This window comes from Triticum urartu, chromosome 3A (assembly GCF_056163025.1).
Source record: "Triticum urartu cultivar PI428250 chromosome 3A, HENAU_Tu73, whole genome shotgun sequence".
Lineage (NCBI taxonomy): Eukaryota > Viridiplantae > Streptophyta > Magnoliopsida > Poales > Poaceae > Triticum > Triticum urartu.
Genome location: NC_141875.1, coordinates 74,906,164 through 74,924,141, shown reverse-complemented (window position 1 = coordinate 74,924,141; position 17,978 = coordinate 74,906,164). Strand labels below are relative to the sequence as shown.

At 46.1% G+C, this 17,978-nt stretch overlaps 1 protein-coding gene across 1 annotated transcript; it reads left to right on the top strand.

The window, feature by feature from the left end:
* Positions 1–454: 454 nt before the first annotated feature.
* LOC147978640 (ethylene-responsive transcription factor CRF1-like) lies at positions 455–781 on the top strand. Its single transcript, XM_087514837.1, has one exon. The coding sequence runs from the start codon at positions 455–457 to the stop codon at positions 779–781; it is 327 nt and encodes a 108-aa protein (XP_087370963.1).
* Positions 782–17,978: the final 17,197 nt, after the last annotated feature.

Here is a 17,978-nt window from a genome sequence, read left to right as displayed (position 1 = left end):
TATTTGCAAATCTGGAGAGGGGTGTGGGCATCTTTTTGCCAAATTTCCATTGTTTCCTTCCTATCCGTCAGATATAAATCAGACGGCCTATATTGCAGGATGGCGGGCACACCATCATCACCAACTCTATTTTTATAAGAAAAAGAGTAGAGAGAAAAAGTAGAGAGTAGAGAAGTAGAGATAAATATTAAATATTAAATAAATATAACAGTAGAGAAGAGAGTACAGATAGGAGAGACGTCAGGAAAGGATTGCGCGCGCGTGGGAAAAAGCGGCTGGGCATACGCTAGTTTTGGCACGCGACGTCCAGCGCCCTTTATAAAATCCAACGCCCTCCCACCGCTCTGTGCCTTGCCACCGCTCTCTCCCCGCTCTATGGCTCGCCACTGCTCTCTCCCTGCTCTTTCTTGCCTCGCTGCTGCCGCGCCACCATGCCGTGGTGTCGCCGGGAAACATGCGGATACCGCGGCGTCCGCCGCGCCCCTCCGGCGGCTTCTCCACCGAGATCCAGTTCTGCGGGATGCGCCTCGGCCTCGGCAATTTTGACACCACCAACGAGGCCGCACACGCGTACGATGCGGCGGCGTGGCGCCTCCGGTGGCCTAATAGAACATTGAACTTCCCCAACGTGCCGATGTGGGAGCGGGCACAGGAGCTCGTGCCTCTACCGCAGCTTATCACTAACGAGGATTGTCGCGACAACCGGAGGCAGGATCACCGTCTTGGCATCATCGAGATGGACAACGAAGCCATGGCGCTGTGGTGCCAACGCTTCCCGTAGGACATCATCAACGAGCGAGAGTTCTACACGCAGAGGAGGGCGGAGAGGGATAAGAGGAGGGCGGAGCGAGCCGCCTATCGCGAGGACAAGCGTAGGCGAAAAGCGGACGCTGAATTCAACATGAGGCTGGGAGCAGCGTCGCCCTGGGAATCCGACGATGATCTGTATCTTCACGCCTACAGTCAGACGTCGGAGGAGGACATCACTGAGGAGGAGTCGGACGACGAGGAGTAGTTGAATAATCTATTTTTTATCTATCTATGGTGAGAACTATCCTCTACTCTCTAGTCTCTACTCTCTATCTCCACTTCTCAATCTCAGCACTGTAAACGCTTTTTTAAAGCACCACACATTGTGATTCTATTGGAGAGGCTCTAACATGGCAGACGAGTGCTTTAATGTTGCCCACAAGATGCGCGAGTATTACTAGTAGTATATTTTTCTTGCCATGTTGAGATTTTAAAACAACGAGTGCGAACATGCAGAGGAGCAATGAAGATCAAACACGGGATATTGGGGACATCTTCAAGGAGCGTGGCAAGTTAAAGAGGAGCTGCACGAACCTGTAGAACGAGCTTTGGTAAGTAACACCCTTTCCATTACTTTCCTTTAGCCTCGTGTTCTTCGATGTGTATATGTTGTAGTTTATGTTTCTCTTAAGCCTCATGTTCTTTGATGTGTAATAAGAAGAGTCTTAATTGTACTAATGCTTTCGTTTTTAGCTTGATGTAGGAAGTAGGTGTTCTCACCTTGTAGTCTGTTATTATATTTTTCCTTTTGAATTCACTTCTCCTAGTTTTGTTTATCTGGCTTCTACTAAATGGATCTGGGTTGCTAGTATTGATCTATAAAAGAAGTAACTTCATGTCAGGATGCAGTTCCACCGAGGAGGGAAGTATGGTCAACCTCGAGATCATGTTTCCAAAATGAGGCTGGATTACACGCAAGGTGCCAGTTCCCTAATGATGCTAGATTAGACACAAGGTGAAAATTCCCAGATGATGCTGGATTACACATAAGCCAGGTGGAGTCGTCAGCTGTTCGTGTCCTCGTGGCTCTAGTAGAGGCTGAAAGAAAGCGTGTAGCATCCCTTGAGAATGTAGCTAAGTTCCTGAAGAAGCAAAAAGAGCAATCAGATGCTCTCTTCACCCATGCCAAAGAAGAGATGGAAGAAGCGAGAAATAAGCTAGCAGAGGCAGAGCAGGCTAGGCGTCTCCTGCTATCTAAAACTGTTGTCAATACAAAATTTCCTTCATAGTAGCTAGGTTCAAATGTTTATCCAGTCAGGATGCCTATTGTGATGTCCGTGTATCTACTGATGTGGCACAAAATAGTTTTTTCAGGTCATGTAATAACAGCAATTACTTTCCAAAAAATAACAGACAAAGCATTGGACATGGTATAGTTCACGCGCTAGCCCGACATTCCAAGTTCAACTTCCACATGAAACTCATGTTCACAGATATCTGCACATTCATACATAATGTCCACAACCATGATTCACTTCAAAGCCAAAAAAATTAAGGAGAGTTATGAATAAAGAAAGACCTCTAGTTCCTGCTACCAGTGCGAGCACAACAAGTCAAGACCATGCGTAATTAATTATATTTTGGTCATTTTTTGTGTTCTAAAATGCCGGCCGGCTCGCGGAAGGACGTGTAGCCGGCACACACGTAGATTCAATGAAGGCTGGTGGGGTAGTCTGAAGCCGATTGCATGCGGCGAGGAGGTGTGTTCAGCCGGGCCTGCAGCGAGTGGGGCCCTCTTGGCCGGCGCGCCGGTTCAGTGCCTGCGCTATGAGAGGTCGCGTCCGTGTTAGAGAAATCACTCCCTCTAGTCCTTTTTTGTTTGGGTATAACAAAATCTCGTTTTCCGTTCACATTTTACAAGTAAAATTCATGGACAAACTTTGACCCAAAATACGATGGGGACTAGTAAACCAGAACAGAGGTAGTAGTTTTTTAATCAAAGAAGGGTTTCCCCTTCCTGTTTTCTTTACTAAAAACCAACATCTAAATCTAAACCATAGTATTTGCCCTAGAACTACCAGGTTCAACATCTCGCAACATATACCCATACAACCATACGCCAAGGAGGTACATAGTACTATGAATTCCATTTTCGCTCCATACCAATCGTTCTAAAAACTACTTAGTACTTATAACGCGCCATTGAAAATCATAACTCTTAACCCCGCTAAAAATGATATTTTAAATTTGGCTACTCGATTTGTGGCAACTGGCGAGCCACCGCCTCCAAGTCGTTCACCTGTGGTCCCGACTATCAACTCCTACGGATCAAATTATCACGCGAGCTGACTATTCCTACAAAGGTCCGCTCCACCACGTACCCGGTACCTGCCGTTCCTAGTAAATTTGTATGTGCCAAATTCTAAACCTTCAAATAAACATTCTGTTTTGTCTGCTCGAATAGCTCATGTATCAACTAGGGCTGTCTGTATCTTCCATCCTAGGCGGGTTATTCTCAAGAGGAGTGGCCTCCGCTCCTCATTCACGAGAAAATGGCTGGTCACCGAGATGCCCAGTCCCATGCTCAAATCAAATCAAAATAATTGCCAAAAAAACTCCCCCAGGATTGTTGTTAGTTGGAGGCACCCGTTGTTTTGGGTAAGCATGGAAGATATCGAGATCTCTCGGTTGTTATGTTGACAATGGAAGTATACCGCTCAAAATATTATTCATCTTTATTTCAAAATTGAGCTCTAGCACCTCTACAAATCCCTGCTTCCCTCTGCGAAGGGTCTACCCATTTACTTTTATGTTGAGTCATCATCGTCTTATTAAAAAGCACCCGTTGGAGAACACCGCTGTCATTTGCATCCATTACTATTAGTTTACATTGAGTATGACTTGACTGGATCTCTTTTACCATGAATTACAATGTCTAGTCAGTCCTTGCTCTTTAAAGTTGCTCTGCATTTATGTTTTGCGGTCTCAGAAAGGGCTAGCGAGATACCATCTTGTTATATCATATTATGATTGTTTTGAGAAAGTGTTGTCATCCGAGATTTATTATTATTGCTCGCTAGTTGATTATGTCATTGATATGGGCAAACATGAGACCTAAATTTTATTGTGAATATGGTTAGTTCATAATCTTTGCCGAAAACTTGAATGCTGGCTTTACACATTTACAACAACAAGAGCAAACAGAGTTTGTAAAAATTTTTCTTTATCACTTTCAGTTTATCAACTAAATTGCTTGAGGACAAGCAAAGGTTTAAGCTTGGGGGAGTTGATACGTCTCCATCGTATCTACTTTTCCAAACACTTTTGCCCTTGTTTTGGACTCTAACTTGCATGATTTGAATGGAACTAACCCGGACTGACGCTGTTTTCATCAGAATTGCCATGGTGTTATTTTTATGCAGAAATAAAAGTTCTCGGAATGACCTGAAAATCAATGGAGATTATTTTTGGAATATATAAAAAATACTGGAAGAAGAATCCACGTCAGGGGCCCACACCCTGTCCACGAGGGTGGGGGCGCGCCTACCCCCTGGGCGCGCCCCCGTTCCTCGTGCCCCCCTGACGCTCCACCGACCTCAACTCCAACTCCATATATTCGTGTTCAGGGAGAAAAAAATGAGAGAGAAGGATTCATCGCGTTTTACGATACAGAGCCGCCTCCAAGCCCTAAACTCTCTCGGGAGGGCTGATCTGGAGTCCGTTCGGGGCTTCGGAGAGGGGAATCCATCGCCATCGTCATCATCAACCTTCCTCCATGACCAATTTCATGATGCTCACCGCCGTGTGTGAGTAATTCCATCGTAGGCTTGCTGGACGGTGATGGGTTGGATGAGATTTATCATGTAATTGAGTTAGTTTTGTTAGGGTTTGATCCCTAGTATCCACTATGTTCTGAGATTGATGTTGCTATGACTTTGCTATGCTTAATGCTTGTCACTAGGGCCTGAGTGCCATGATTTCAAATCTGAACCTATTATGTTTTCATGAATATATGTGAGTCTTGATCCTATCTTGCAAGTCTATAGTCACCTATTATGTGTTATGATCCGTTAACCCCAAAGTGACAATAATTGGTACCATTACCGGTGATGACCGTAGTTTGAGGAGTTCATGTATTCACTATGTGTTAATGCTTTGGTCCGGTACTCTATTAAAAGGAGGCCTTAATATCCCTTAGTTTCCAATAGGACCCCGCTGCCACGGGAGGGTAGGACAAAAGATGTCATGCAAGTTCTTTTCCATAAGAACGTATGACTATATTCGGAATACATGCCTACATTACATTGATGAACTGGACCTAGTTCTGTGTCACCCTATGTTATAAATGTTGCATGATCGATCGCATCCGACATAATTCGCCATCACCGATCCAATGTCTACGAGCTTTTCATATATTGTTCTTCGCTTATTTACTGTTCCGTTGCTACTGTTACAATCACTATAAAACCCAAAAATATTACTTTTGCTAACATTACCAGTATTATCATATTACATTGCTACTAAATACCTTGCTGCAGATATTAAGTTTCCAGGTGTGGTTGAATTGACAACTCAGCTGCTAATACTTGAGAATATTCTTTGGCTCCCCTTGTGTTGAATCAATAAATTTGGGTTGAATACTCCACCCTCGAAAACTGTTGCGATCCCCTATACTTGTGTGTTATCATTCGGATAGGCCTCGTTGTAGGCCAACCCTTCGATCTCCAGAAGGCAAGCCTGGTGTCCTCCTCTCAGCCTTCAATGTTGACCCTGGCAGCAGCCATGATTGATCCTTTGTACGCTAAACTGAAGAAACCTCACCACGAGTTTCATCACGCATGGAGTCGAAGACATTAGATGAAGATCACATCCTGTACGCAGCAATGGATTCCTACCTTTGTTTAAATATCTACGAGGATTGGATGAAGAAGCAGAGCCCAGTGTCTGGTTCAAGCAAAGATGCGTCGACGAAGAGGAAGAGGAAGAGGGACGAGGACGAAGTCGAGGACATGGACTCGGACTCCGAGTAGGTGGCAGTGCCGTCGCTCATGTTGGTTCTGCTACAGTGTCAAGCGGACTAGTTGCTTAGTTTATTTTCAAGGGTGTGTTGTGCTGAGGCCCCAGCAGAACTATGTTTATGTTCTTTCTCGTTATTTGAACTCTTTAGTATGTACAGTAGTACTAGTACTATGTCTTACTACTGTTCTTCTTGCAGTTGGTACTACTGCTCGTATCTTCATGTTCCTACTGTACTTAATACGTTCGTACTAGTAGTATAATTTGGGTCAGTCGATTTGTCAAAGAAGTTCGACAGAGCGAAGGAAGAAGACGGCAGAGAAGCTACCCCAGTATCTATATTAGGGTGGCAAGGTGCCCATGATCTATCATATGTTGTACGCCCCGAGACCGTTGCGCTAGGTGTCTCCTAGTTATTCACCATCGTTGCCGTGTCTTTTGCTTGCGTGTTGCATCTTGCCATGTCATCATCCGCATTGCATCATCATGTTTTCAAAACTTGCATCCGTCCGGGTTCCCCAATTCCATCCGTTGTCCGTTCTGAGTCCAACCACACTCGCACGCGCCCGCGTCACGTCCGAAATATTATTTTATAAGTGGCCGAAAAATGTTCACGGAATGGGATGAAAGTTGGCGTGTGGTGTTGTTATGTTGTCAGCAGGCCGCCTGTCAAATTTAATCGCGTTCGGAGTCCGTTTGATGCCCCAATGAATAACTATAGTAGCACCGCTGCCGGTCTAATGTCGGACGTTTTCGGTCTCCGAAAACTGCTGCCAGGCCCTCTCTCTTTCTTCTCTCCTCTCAGCCTCGCCACAGCACACCTCGTCCATCCACCTACCCCTCTTCGCGTCCGGAGTCGTCCGATGCGATCGCATGGTCCGAAAACCCTCTCTGCGTAGTGCATCGAACCCCTCGCGCGCGCCCGGAAGTTGTCCTGAACCCGACCCGGGGAGTCATCACCATTGGGTCCGGAACATCCCCAAACATCTACAAAATATCATCGTTTTATTTATTGGACTCTTTAGCATATTTATTCTCGTCCATCGGATTTCGATCCGATGATCCAGATCCCTCTCTTTTCACCTACATGCTATATATAGCCCCTAACCCTAAATTCAAGGGACCTTGTCCCATCCATCCCATCCCTCCACCATCGCCTCTCCACCAAATCCCCCTCGGGATCCTCTTCGCACCAACCAGCAACCACCGAAACTTCCAAATCCATCAATCCCTGCCTCGCCTCGAATTCCAGCCACATCCCCACTCGATCTCGTCGGGATCGAGGCCACCAGCACGCCCGCCGCAGCGACCAGGCCAGCTTCGGTGCCTCGTTCCTTCCTTTTTCTCCCGAGCTTTTTCCTCGTCTCATTTCTCTGTCTCTCTCACCCTGTTCAAGCAGGAAGCAGCCAACGCCATGGACGTCGTGTCCTCGAGTAGCAGCAGTCCCGAGCGTCGCCCGACCCCGCCTCCACCTCGTTCCCGCTGGAGCAAGCCCCACCGCGCCGCCCTGCGTTAGCCGCCGGAGCGTCATCCGCCCCGACGAAGCTCGACCTCCTTTGGAGCCATGGCACCTCCCTGCCGTCCCCGACCTCTTCTGCTGCATCTAGCGTCCCACCCCGTCTTCCTCCCGCACCTCACGCCGGAGCCTGCTTCCACCCGCGCGGCTGCGGCATCCTTTGCCTCGGCCCCTCGCCGAGCTCCTCGAGTCCCGCTGCTCCCTCAAGTTCCCTGCCGCGGGAGTCCTCAGCGCCACCGCGACTGCCGGTTGCATCTTCCCAGCGAACCTCGCCGACCCGTTAGCTTCCTCTATTTCCTGCGACAGGACGTGCCGAGCCTTCGTTGACCTCCAGCGAGCACCAGGTATGCGGCGTCGTCGATCTCCAGGTCGAGCGCCTTGCCTCGCGTTGACCGCGCCTCCAGGTCGCCACCCTCCTCACCGAACCCTCAAGCCGCCGCCAGTCCCGCTGCTGCGGCCTCCTGCATCACCGGCGTCCTCTGCATCGAAGCAGATCCAGAGGAGGACGAGCGGCTCGACCCCCTGTTTCGCTAGCGCGTTGACCGCACCCTGCTTCTTGAGTCGCCAGGGCCCAGCGCCCCTCCTGCAGCCTCCCTCCCGATCTAGGCCAGGCCCACTGGGTGAGAACCCCCCTTGTGCACTTTGGGCCGGCCAGATTCGGCCAAGAGTCTTTTTTTAGGCTCTGGTGATTTTGTCTTTTTTTCCAGAAGCTGCCAGTTTTACAGAAAAGTCCCTAGAGTTCATGCATATAATAACTCATTAACCGTGCATTGGATTAAAACAAATTTTATATGTAAAATGTCTAGAATTTTGTCTAGTTTAATAATATCAAACTTTCATATATGTTTAAAATGTTTAAAATGCTGTTTGTGTAATTTTGTCCATATGCCATGCTAAAATGCTTTAATTCATAACTTAATAACCGTAGCTCCAAACCTAACAAACTTTATATGTAAATGGGTTAGAAAATGCCTAGTTTAACATGGTGACCTTACTTTGCATGTTAAACAACTCTAAATTTATGTTTAGGGCAGAACAGTACCAAATCTAATATATGCACATGAGGAGTTTCCGAACTTGTTGTTTTGTTGTTCCGGCCTCATTTAAACTTGCCTAGATAGGTAGTTTTCTTTTGCTTCACCTATTGCCATGTTAATCAACATTTAATATTGTTGGGTACATAAACGAGATCAAACTAAATAACTTGAATGTGGTGTTTCGTCAATATGCAACGGAGCTGCATGTTGAGCTCCACTTAATTTGCAGGATTGTTTGTGCATTTTGCCATGACATGCCTCGTTAAACCGGACATGCATCATACTTGGTTATGCATCATGCCAAGTTTATGTGGTGGTTGTTTACTATGTCTGTTTGCTTCTTTCCGGGTTACTTCTCGCGTTAGCTTCAGTTTCGTTCCGGAGTTGTGAGGATCCGTTCATCTACGTCTGTTTGTCTTCTTCATGGACTCGTTCTTCTTCCTCGCGGGATCTCGGGCAAGATGACCATACCATCGAAATCACTTCTATCTTTGCTTGCTAGTTTCTCCTCTATTGCTATGCCGCGATACCTACCACTTGCTTTATCATGCCTCCCATATTGCCATGTCAAGCCTCTAACCCACCTTTCCTAGCAAACCCTTGTTTGGCTATGTTACCGCTTGCTCAGCCCCTCTTATAGCGTGCTAGTTGCAGGTTAAGATGAAGTTTGTTCCATGTTTGGAACATGGATTTTGTTGGGATATCACTATATCTATATACTTGGTAAAGGGTGGAAGGCTCGGCCTTATGCCTGGTGTTTTGTTCCACTCTTGCCGCCCTAGTTTCCGTCATACTGGTGTTCTGTTCCTTGATTTTTGCATTCCTTACACGGTTGGGTGTTATGGGGACCCCTTTACATTTCGCTTTGAATAAAACTCCTCCAACAAGGCCCAACCTTGGTTTTACCATTTGCCTCACCACCACCTATTTTTCCCTTGGGAGTCGCTCTCTCGAGGGTCATCCTTATTTTAAGCCCCCCGGGCCAGTGCTTGTCTAAGTGTTGGTCCGAACTAGAGTCCTTTGTAGCGCCACCTCGGGGAAACTTGAGGGTTGGTTTTAGTTGTACGGAGCGCTCATCCGGTGTTGCCCTGAGAACGAGATATGTGCAGCTCCTATTGGGATGTCGGTGCATCGGGCGGTCTTGCTGGTCTTGTTTTACCATTGTCGAAATGTCTTGTAACCGGGATTCCGAGTCTGATCGGGTCTTCCTGGGAGAAGGAATATCCTTCGTTGACCGTGAGAGCTTGTGATGGGCTAAGTTGGGACACCCCTGCAGGGTTTTGAACTTTCGAAAGCCATGCCCGCGGTTATGGGCAGATGGGAATTTGTTAATGTCCGGTTGTAGAGAACTTGAAACTTAACTTAATTAAAATGCATCAACCGCGTGTGTAGCCGTGATGGTCTCTTTCCGGCAGAGTCCGGGAAGTGAACACGGCGTTGGAGTTTTGCTTGAACGTAAGTAGTTTCGGGATCACTTCTAGTTCACGACCGTGCTTTGCTTCTCTTCTCGCTCTCATTTGTGTAAGTTAGCCACCATATATGCTAGTGCTTGCTGCAGCTCCACCTCACTACCTTTTCCTACCCATAAGCTTAAATAGTCTTGATCTCGCGGGTGTGAGACTGCTGAGTCATCGTGGCTCACAGATACTTCCAAAATAGTTGAAGGTGCCGATGATACCAGTGCAGGTCACGCAACCCAGCTCAAGTGGGAGCTCGATGAAGTTTGTGTTCATTGTGTTGTTTCGTTTCCAGTTGATCAGTAGTGGAGCCCAGTCAGGACGATCGGGGATCAATGCATTAGGGGTTGTCTTTCTTTAGTTGGTTCCGTAGTCGGACCTTGATTGTATTCTGGATGATGTAATGCTATATTCATGTATTGTGTGAAGTGGCGATTATAAGCCAACTCTTTACCCCTTTCTTATTCAGTACGTGGGATGTGTAAAGATTACCCCTATTGCAACATGCCTACTATGCGGTTATGCCTCTAAGTCATGCTCCGACACGTGGGAGATATAGCCGCATCGTGGGTGTTACAATATGAGTGTTGGGTGTGGAATGCAGTTCGTCGGAAAAAAATGGATCATGCCTAGGGTTAAACGTGTTGGAAATATGCCCTAGAGGCAATAATAAAATGATTATTATTATATTTCCTTGTTCATGATAATTGTCTATTGTTCATGCTATAATTGTGTTACCGGGAAATCGTAATACATGTGTGAATGTATAGACCACAACATGTCCCTAGTGAACCTCTAGTTGACTAGCTCATTGATCAACAGCTAGTCATGGTTTCCTGACTATGGACATTAGATGTCATTGATAACGGGATCACATCATTAGAAGAATGATGTGATGGACAAGACCCAATCCTAAGCATAGCACAAGATCGTGTAGTTCGTTTGCTAGAGCTTTTCCAGTGTCAAGTATCATTTCCTTAGACCATGAGATCTTGTAACTCCCGGATGCCGTAGGAGTGCTTTGGGTGTACCAAACGTCACAACGTAACTAGGTGACTATAAAAGTATACTACAGGTATCCCCGAAACTATCTGTTGGGTTGACACGGATCGAGACTGGAATTTGTCACTCCGTATGACGAAGAGGTGTCTCTGGGCCCACTCGGTCATGCATCATCATAATGAGCTCAATGTGACCAAGTGTTTGGTCATGGAATCATGCATTACGGTACGAGTAAAGTGACTTGCCAGTAACGAGATTGAACTAGGTATTGGGATACCGACGATCGAATCTCGGGCAAGTAACGTACCGATTGACAAAGGGAATTGAATACAGGATTGATTGAATCCTTGACATTGTGGTTCATCCGATGAGATCATCATGGAACATGTGGGAGCCAACATGGGTATCCAGATCCCGTTGTTGTTTATTGACCAGAGAGTCGTCTCGGTCATGTCTGCATGTCTCCCGAACCCGTAGGGTCTACACACTTAAGGTTCGGTGATGCTAGGGTTGTAGAGATATTAGTATGCGGTAACCCGAAAGTTGTTCGGAGTCCCGGATGAGATCCCGGACGTCACGAGGAGTTCCATAATGGTCCGGAGGTAAAGATTTATATATAGGAAGTCAAGTTTCGGCCATCGGGAAGGTTTTGGGGGTAATCAGTATTGTACCGGGACCACCGAAAGGGTCCCGGGGGTCCACCGGGTGGGGCCACCTATCCTGGAGGGCGCCATGGGCTGAAGTGGGAGGAGGAACCAGCCCCTGGTGGGCTGGTGCGCCCCCCATGGGCCTCCCCCTGCGCCTAGGGTTGGAAACCCTAGGGGTGGGGGGCACCCCACTTGGCTTGGGGGGGGGGGCAAGCCCCCCCTTGGCCGCCCCCCCTTTGGAGATCCCATCTCCTAGGGCCGGCGCCCCCCTAGGGGCCCTATATATAGTGGAGGGAGGGAGAGCAGCCGCACCAAGTCTCTGGCGCCTCCCTCTCCCTACATAACACATCTCTCTCTCTCTCTCTCTCTCTCTCTCTCTCGTTGGAGCTTGGCGAAGCCCTGCCGAGATCACCGTTGCTTCCACCACCACGCCGCCGTGCTGCTGGATCTCCATCAACCTCTACTTCTCCTTGCTGGATCAAGAAGGAGGAGACATCTTCCCAACCGTACGTGTGTCAAACGCGGAGGTGCCGTCCGTTCGGCGCTAGGTCATCAGAGATTTGGATCACGACGAGTACGACTCCATCAACCCCGTTCTCTTGAACGCTTCCACTCGCGATCTACAAGGGTATGTACATGCACTCCCATCTCCCTCGTTGCTAGATGACTCCATAGATTGATCTTGGTGATGCGTAGAAAATTTTAAAATTCTGCTACGTTCCCCAACAGTGGCATCACGAGCTAGGTCTATGCGTAGTTTCTATGCACGAGTAGAACACAAGTTGTTGTGGGCGTTGATTTTGTAAATTTACTTGTCGTTACTAGTCTTATCTTGATTCAGCGGCATCGTGGAATGAAGCGGCCCGGACCGTCCTTACACGTACGCTTACGTGAGACTGGTTCCACCAACTAACATGCACTAGTTGCATAAGGTGGCTGGCGGGTGTCTGTCTCTCCCACTTTAGTCGGATCGGATTCGATGAAAAGGGTTCTTATGAAGGGTAAATAGAAATTGGCATATCACGTTGTGGTTTTGAAGTAGGTAAGAAACGTTCTTGCTAGAAACCTATAGCAGCCACGTAAAAACTTGCAACAACAATTAGGGGACGTCTAACATGTTTTTGCAGCATGTGCCATGTGATCTGATATGGCCAAAAGGATGTGATGAATGATATATGTGATGTATGAGATTGATCATGTTCTTGTAATAGGAATCACGACTTGCATGTCGATGAGTATGACAATCGGCAGGAGCCATAGGAGTTGTCTTAATTTATTTATGACCTGCGTGTCAACATAAACGTCATGTAGTTACTTTACTTTATTGCTAAACCGTTAGCCATAGTAGTAGAAGTAATAGATGATGAGACAACTTCATGAATACACGATGATGGAGATCATGATAATGGAGATCATGGTGTCATGCCAGTGACGATGATGATCATGGCGCCTCGAAGATCGAGATCAAAAGGAGCAAATGATATTGGCCATATCATGTCACTATTTGATTGCATGTGATGTTTATCATGTTTTACTTCTTATTTGCTTAGAACGACGGTAGTAAATAGGATGATCCCTCACAATAATTTCATGAAAGTGTTCCCCCTAACTGTGCACTGTTGCTAAGGTCCGTTGTTCCAAAGCACCACGTGACGATCGGGTGTGATAGGTTCTAACATTCGCATACAACGGGTGTAAGCTAGATTTACACACGCAATACACTTAGGTTGACTTGACGAGCCTAGCATGTACAGACATGGCCTTGGAACACGGAAGACCGAAAGGTCGAACATGAGTCGTATAGAAGATACGATCAACATGAAGATGTTCACCGATGATGACTAGTCCGTCTCACGTGATGATCGGACACGGCCTAGTTGAATCGGATCATGTATCATTAGATGACTAGAGGGATGTCTATCTGAGTGGGAGTTCATTAAATAATTTGATTAGATGAACTTAATTATCATGAACTTAGTCTAAAATCTTTGCAATATGTCTTGTAGATCAAATGGCCCACGCTAATGTTGCCCTCAACTTCAACGCGTTCCTAGAGAAAACCAAGCTGAAAGACGATGGTAGCAACTACACGGACTGGGTCCGTAACCTGAGGATTATCCTCATAGCTGCCAGGAAAGCATATGTCCTTGATGCACCGCTAGGTGAAGCACCTGTTTTCCCTGCAGAACAAGACGTTATGAACGCTTGGCAGACACGTAGTGATGATTACTCCTTGGTTCAGTGCGGCATGCTTTACAGCTTAGAACTGGGGCTCCAAAAGCGTTTTGAGCAACACGGAGCATATGAGATGTTCCAAGAGCTAAAAATGGTTTTCCAAGCTCACGCCTGGGTCGAGAGATATGAAGTCTCCGACAAGTTCTATAGTTGTAAGATGGAGGAGAACAGTTCTGTCAGCGAGCACATACTCAAAATGTCTGGGCTGCATAACCGCTTGTCTCAGCTAGGAGTTAATCTCCCAGATGATGCGATCGTTGAAAGAATCCTTCAGTCGCTCCCACCTAGCTACAAGAGCTTTGTGATGAACTTCAATATGCAGGGGATGGAAAAGACCATTCCCGAGGTATATTCAATGATGAAATCAGCGGAGGTGGAAATCAAAAAGGAACATCAAGTGTTGATGGTGAATAAAACCACTAAGTTCAAGAAAGGCAAGGGTAAAAAGAACTTCAAGAAGGACGGCAAGGGAGTTGCCGCGCCCGGTAAGCAAGCTGCCGGGAAGAAGTCAAAGAATGGACCCAAGCCCGAGACTGAGTGCTTTTATTGCAAGGGAAACAGTCACTGGAAGCGGAATTGCCCCAAGTACTTAGCGGAAAAGAAGGTCGGCAATACCAAAGGTATATGTGATATACATGTTATTGATGTGTACCTTACCAGCGCTCGTAGTAGCTCCTGGGTATTTGATATCGGTGCAGTTGCTCATATTTGTAACTCAAAACAGGAACTGCGGAATAAACGGAGGCTGGCGAAGGACGAGGTCACGATGCACGTCGGGAATGGTTCCAAGGTCGATGTGATCGCCGTCGGCACGCTACCTCTGCATTTACCTACGGAATTAGTTTTAAACCTTAATAATTGTTATTTAGTACCAGCTTTGAGCATGAACATTGTATCTGGATCCCGTTTAATGCAAGATGGCTACTCATTTAAATCTGAGAATAATGGTTGTTCTATTTATATGAGAGGCATGTTTTATGGTCATGCCCCGCTGGTCAATGGTTTATTCTTATTTAATCTCGAACGTGATGTTACACACATTCATTGTGTGAATGCCAAAAGATGTAAGGTTGATAATGATAGTCCCACATACTTGTGGCACTGCCGCCTTGGTCACATTGGTGCCAAACGCATGAAGAAACTCCTTGCAGATGGACTTTTGGAGTCTCTTGGTTATGAATCATTTGACACGTGAGAACCATGCCTCATGGGTAAAATGACCAAGACTCCATTCTCCGGAACAATGGAGTGAGAAACCAACTTATTGGAAATCATAGATACTAATGTGTGTAGTCCAATGAGCGTTGAGGCTCGCGGTGGCTATCGTTATGTCCTCACGCTCACTGATGACTTAAGTAGATATGGGTATGTCTACTTAATGAAACACAAGTTTGAGACCTTTGAAAAGTTCAAGGAATTTCAGAGTGAGGTTGAGAATCAATGTGACAGGAAAATCAAGTTCTTACGATCAGATCATGGGGGAGAATATTTGAGTCACGAATTTGGCACGCACTTAAGGAAATGTGGAATAGTTTCACAACTCACGCCGCCTGGAACACCACAGCGTAATGGTGTGTCCGAACATTGTAATCGCACCCTATTGGATATGGTACGATCTATGATGTCTCTTATCGATCTACTGCTATCATTTTGGGGTTATGCTATAGAGACTGCCGCATTCACTTTAAATAGGGCTCCATCGAAATCCGTTGAGACGACACCGTATGAATTGTGGTTTGGCAAGAAACCTAAGCTATTGTTTCTGAAAGTTTGGGGATGCGATGCTTATGTCAAGAAACTTCAACCTGAAAAGCTTGAACCCAAATCGGAAAAATGCGTCTTCATAGGATACCCTAAAGAAACTATTGGGTATACCTTCTATCTTAGATCCGAAGGCAAGACCTTTGTTGCCAAGAATGGATCCTTTCTATAGAAAGAGTTTCTCTCGAAAGAAGTAAGTGGGAGGAAAGTAGAACTTGATGAAGTATTGCCTCTTGAACCGGAGAGTGGTGCAGCTCAAGAAATTGTTCCTGAGGTGTCTGCACCGACTAGGGAGGAAGTTAATGATGATGATCATGAAACTTCAGATCAAGTTGCTACTGAACTTCGAAGGTCCACAAGGACGCGTTCCGCACCAGAGTGGTACAGCAACCCTGTCCTGGAAATCATGTTGTTAGACAATGGTGAACCTTCGAACTATGAAGAAGCAATGGCGGGCCCATATTCCGACAAATGGCTGGAAGCCATGAAATCCGAGAGAGGATCCATGTATGAAAATGAAGTATGGACTTTGACTGACTTGCTCGTTGATCGGCGAGCCATAGAAAATAAATGGATCTTTAAGAAGAAGACAGACGCGGATGGTAATGTGACCATCTATAAAGCTCGGCTTGTCGCTAAGGGTTATCGACAAGTTCAAGGGGTTGACTACGATGAGACTTTCTCACCCGTAGCGAAGCTGAAGTCCGTCGTAATCATGTTAGCAATTGCCGCATTCTATGATTGTGAGATATGGCAAATGGACGTCAAAACGGCATTCCTTAATGGTTTCCTTAAGGAAGAATTGTATATGATGCAGCCGGAAGGTTTTGTCGATCCTAAGAATGCTGACAAGGTGTGCAAGCTCCAACGCTCAATCTATGGGCTGGTGCAAGCATCTCGGAGTTGGAACATTCGTTTTGATGAGATGATCAAAGCGTTTGGGTTTACGCATACTTATGGAGAAGCCTGCGTTTACAAGAAAGTGAGTGGGAGCTCCGTAACATTTCTCATATTGTATGTGGATGACATACTATTGATGGGAAATGATATAGAATTCTTGGAAAGCATAAAGGCCTACTTGAACAAGTGTTTTTCAACGAAGGACCTTGGAGAAGCTGCTTATATAGTAGGCATCAAGATCTATAGAGATAGATCGAGACGCCTCATTGGTCTTTCACAAAGTACATACCTTGACAAGATATTGAAGAAGTTCAATATGGATCAGTCCAAGAAGGGGTTCTTGCCTGTATTGCAAGGTGTGAGATTGAGCACAACTCAATGCCCGACCACGGCAGAAGATAGAGAAAAGATGATTGTCGTCCCCTATGCCTCAGCCATAGGGTCTATCATGTATGCCATGCTGTGTACCAGACCTGATGTAAACCTTGCCGTAAGTTTGGTAGGAAGGTACCAAAGTAATCCCGGCATGGAACACTGGACAGCGGTCAAGAATATCCTGAAGTACTTGAAAAGGACTAAGGATATGTTTCTCGTGTATGGAGGTGACGAAGAGCTCGTCGTAAAGGGTTACGTCGATGCTAGCTTCGACACAGATCTGGATGACTCTAAGTCACAAGCCGGATACGTGTATATTTTGAATGGTGGGGCAATCAGCTGGTGCAGTTGCAAGCAAAGCGTCGTGGCGGGATCTACATGTGAAGCGGAGTACATGGCAGCCTCGGAGGTGGCACAAGAAGCAATCTGGGTGAAGGAGTTCATTACCGACCTAGGAGTTATTCCCAATGCATCGGGCCCGATGACTCTCTTCTGTGACAACACTGAACCTATTGCCCTTGCCAAGTAGCCCATGTTTCACAGGAAGACTAGGCATATCAAGCGTCGCTTCAACTCCATTCGTGAAAATGTTCAAAATGGAGACATAGATATTTGCAAAGTGCATATGGACCTGAATGTCGCAGATCCGTTGACTAAACCTCTTCCTCGAGCAAAACATGATCAACACGAGAACTCTATGGGTGTTCGATTCATCACAATGTAACTAGATTATTGACTCTAGTGCAAGTGGGAGACTGTTGGAAATATGCCCTAGAGGCAATAATAAAATGATTATTATTATATTTCCTTGTTCATGATAATTTTCTATTGTTCATGCTATAATTGTGTTATCCGGAAATCGCAATAGATGTGTGAATGTATAGACCACAAGATGTCCCTAGTGAACCTCTAGTTGACTAGCTCATTGATCAACAGATAGTCATGGTTTCCTAACTATGGACATTAGATGTCATTGATAATGGGATCACATCATTATAAGAATGATGTGATGGACAAGACCCAATCCTAAGCATAGCATAAGATCGTGTAGTTCGTTTGCTAGAGCTTTTCAAGTGTCAAGTATCATTTCCTTAGACCATGAGATTGTGTAACTCCTGGATGCCGTAGGAGTGCTTCGGGTGTACCAAACGTCACAATGTAACTGGGTGACTATAAAGGTATACTACATGTATCCCCGAAAGTATCTGTTAGGTTGACACGGATCAAGACTGGAATTTGTCACTCCGTATGACAGAGAGGTATCTCTGGGCCCACTCGGTAA

Bases quoted from the DNA above. Each gene is read 5' to 3' on its own strand.
- LOC147978640 (XM_087514837.1), top strand. From the start codon at position 455: ATGCGGATACCGCGGCGTCCGCCGCGCCCCTCCGGCGGCTTCTCCACC.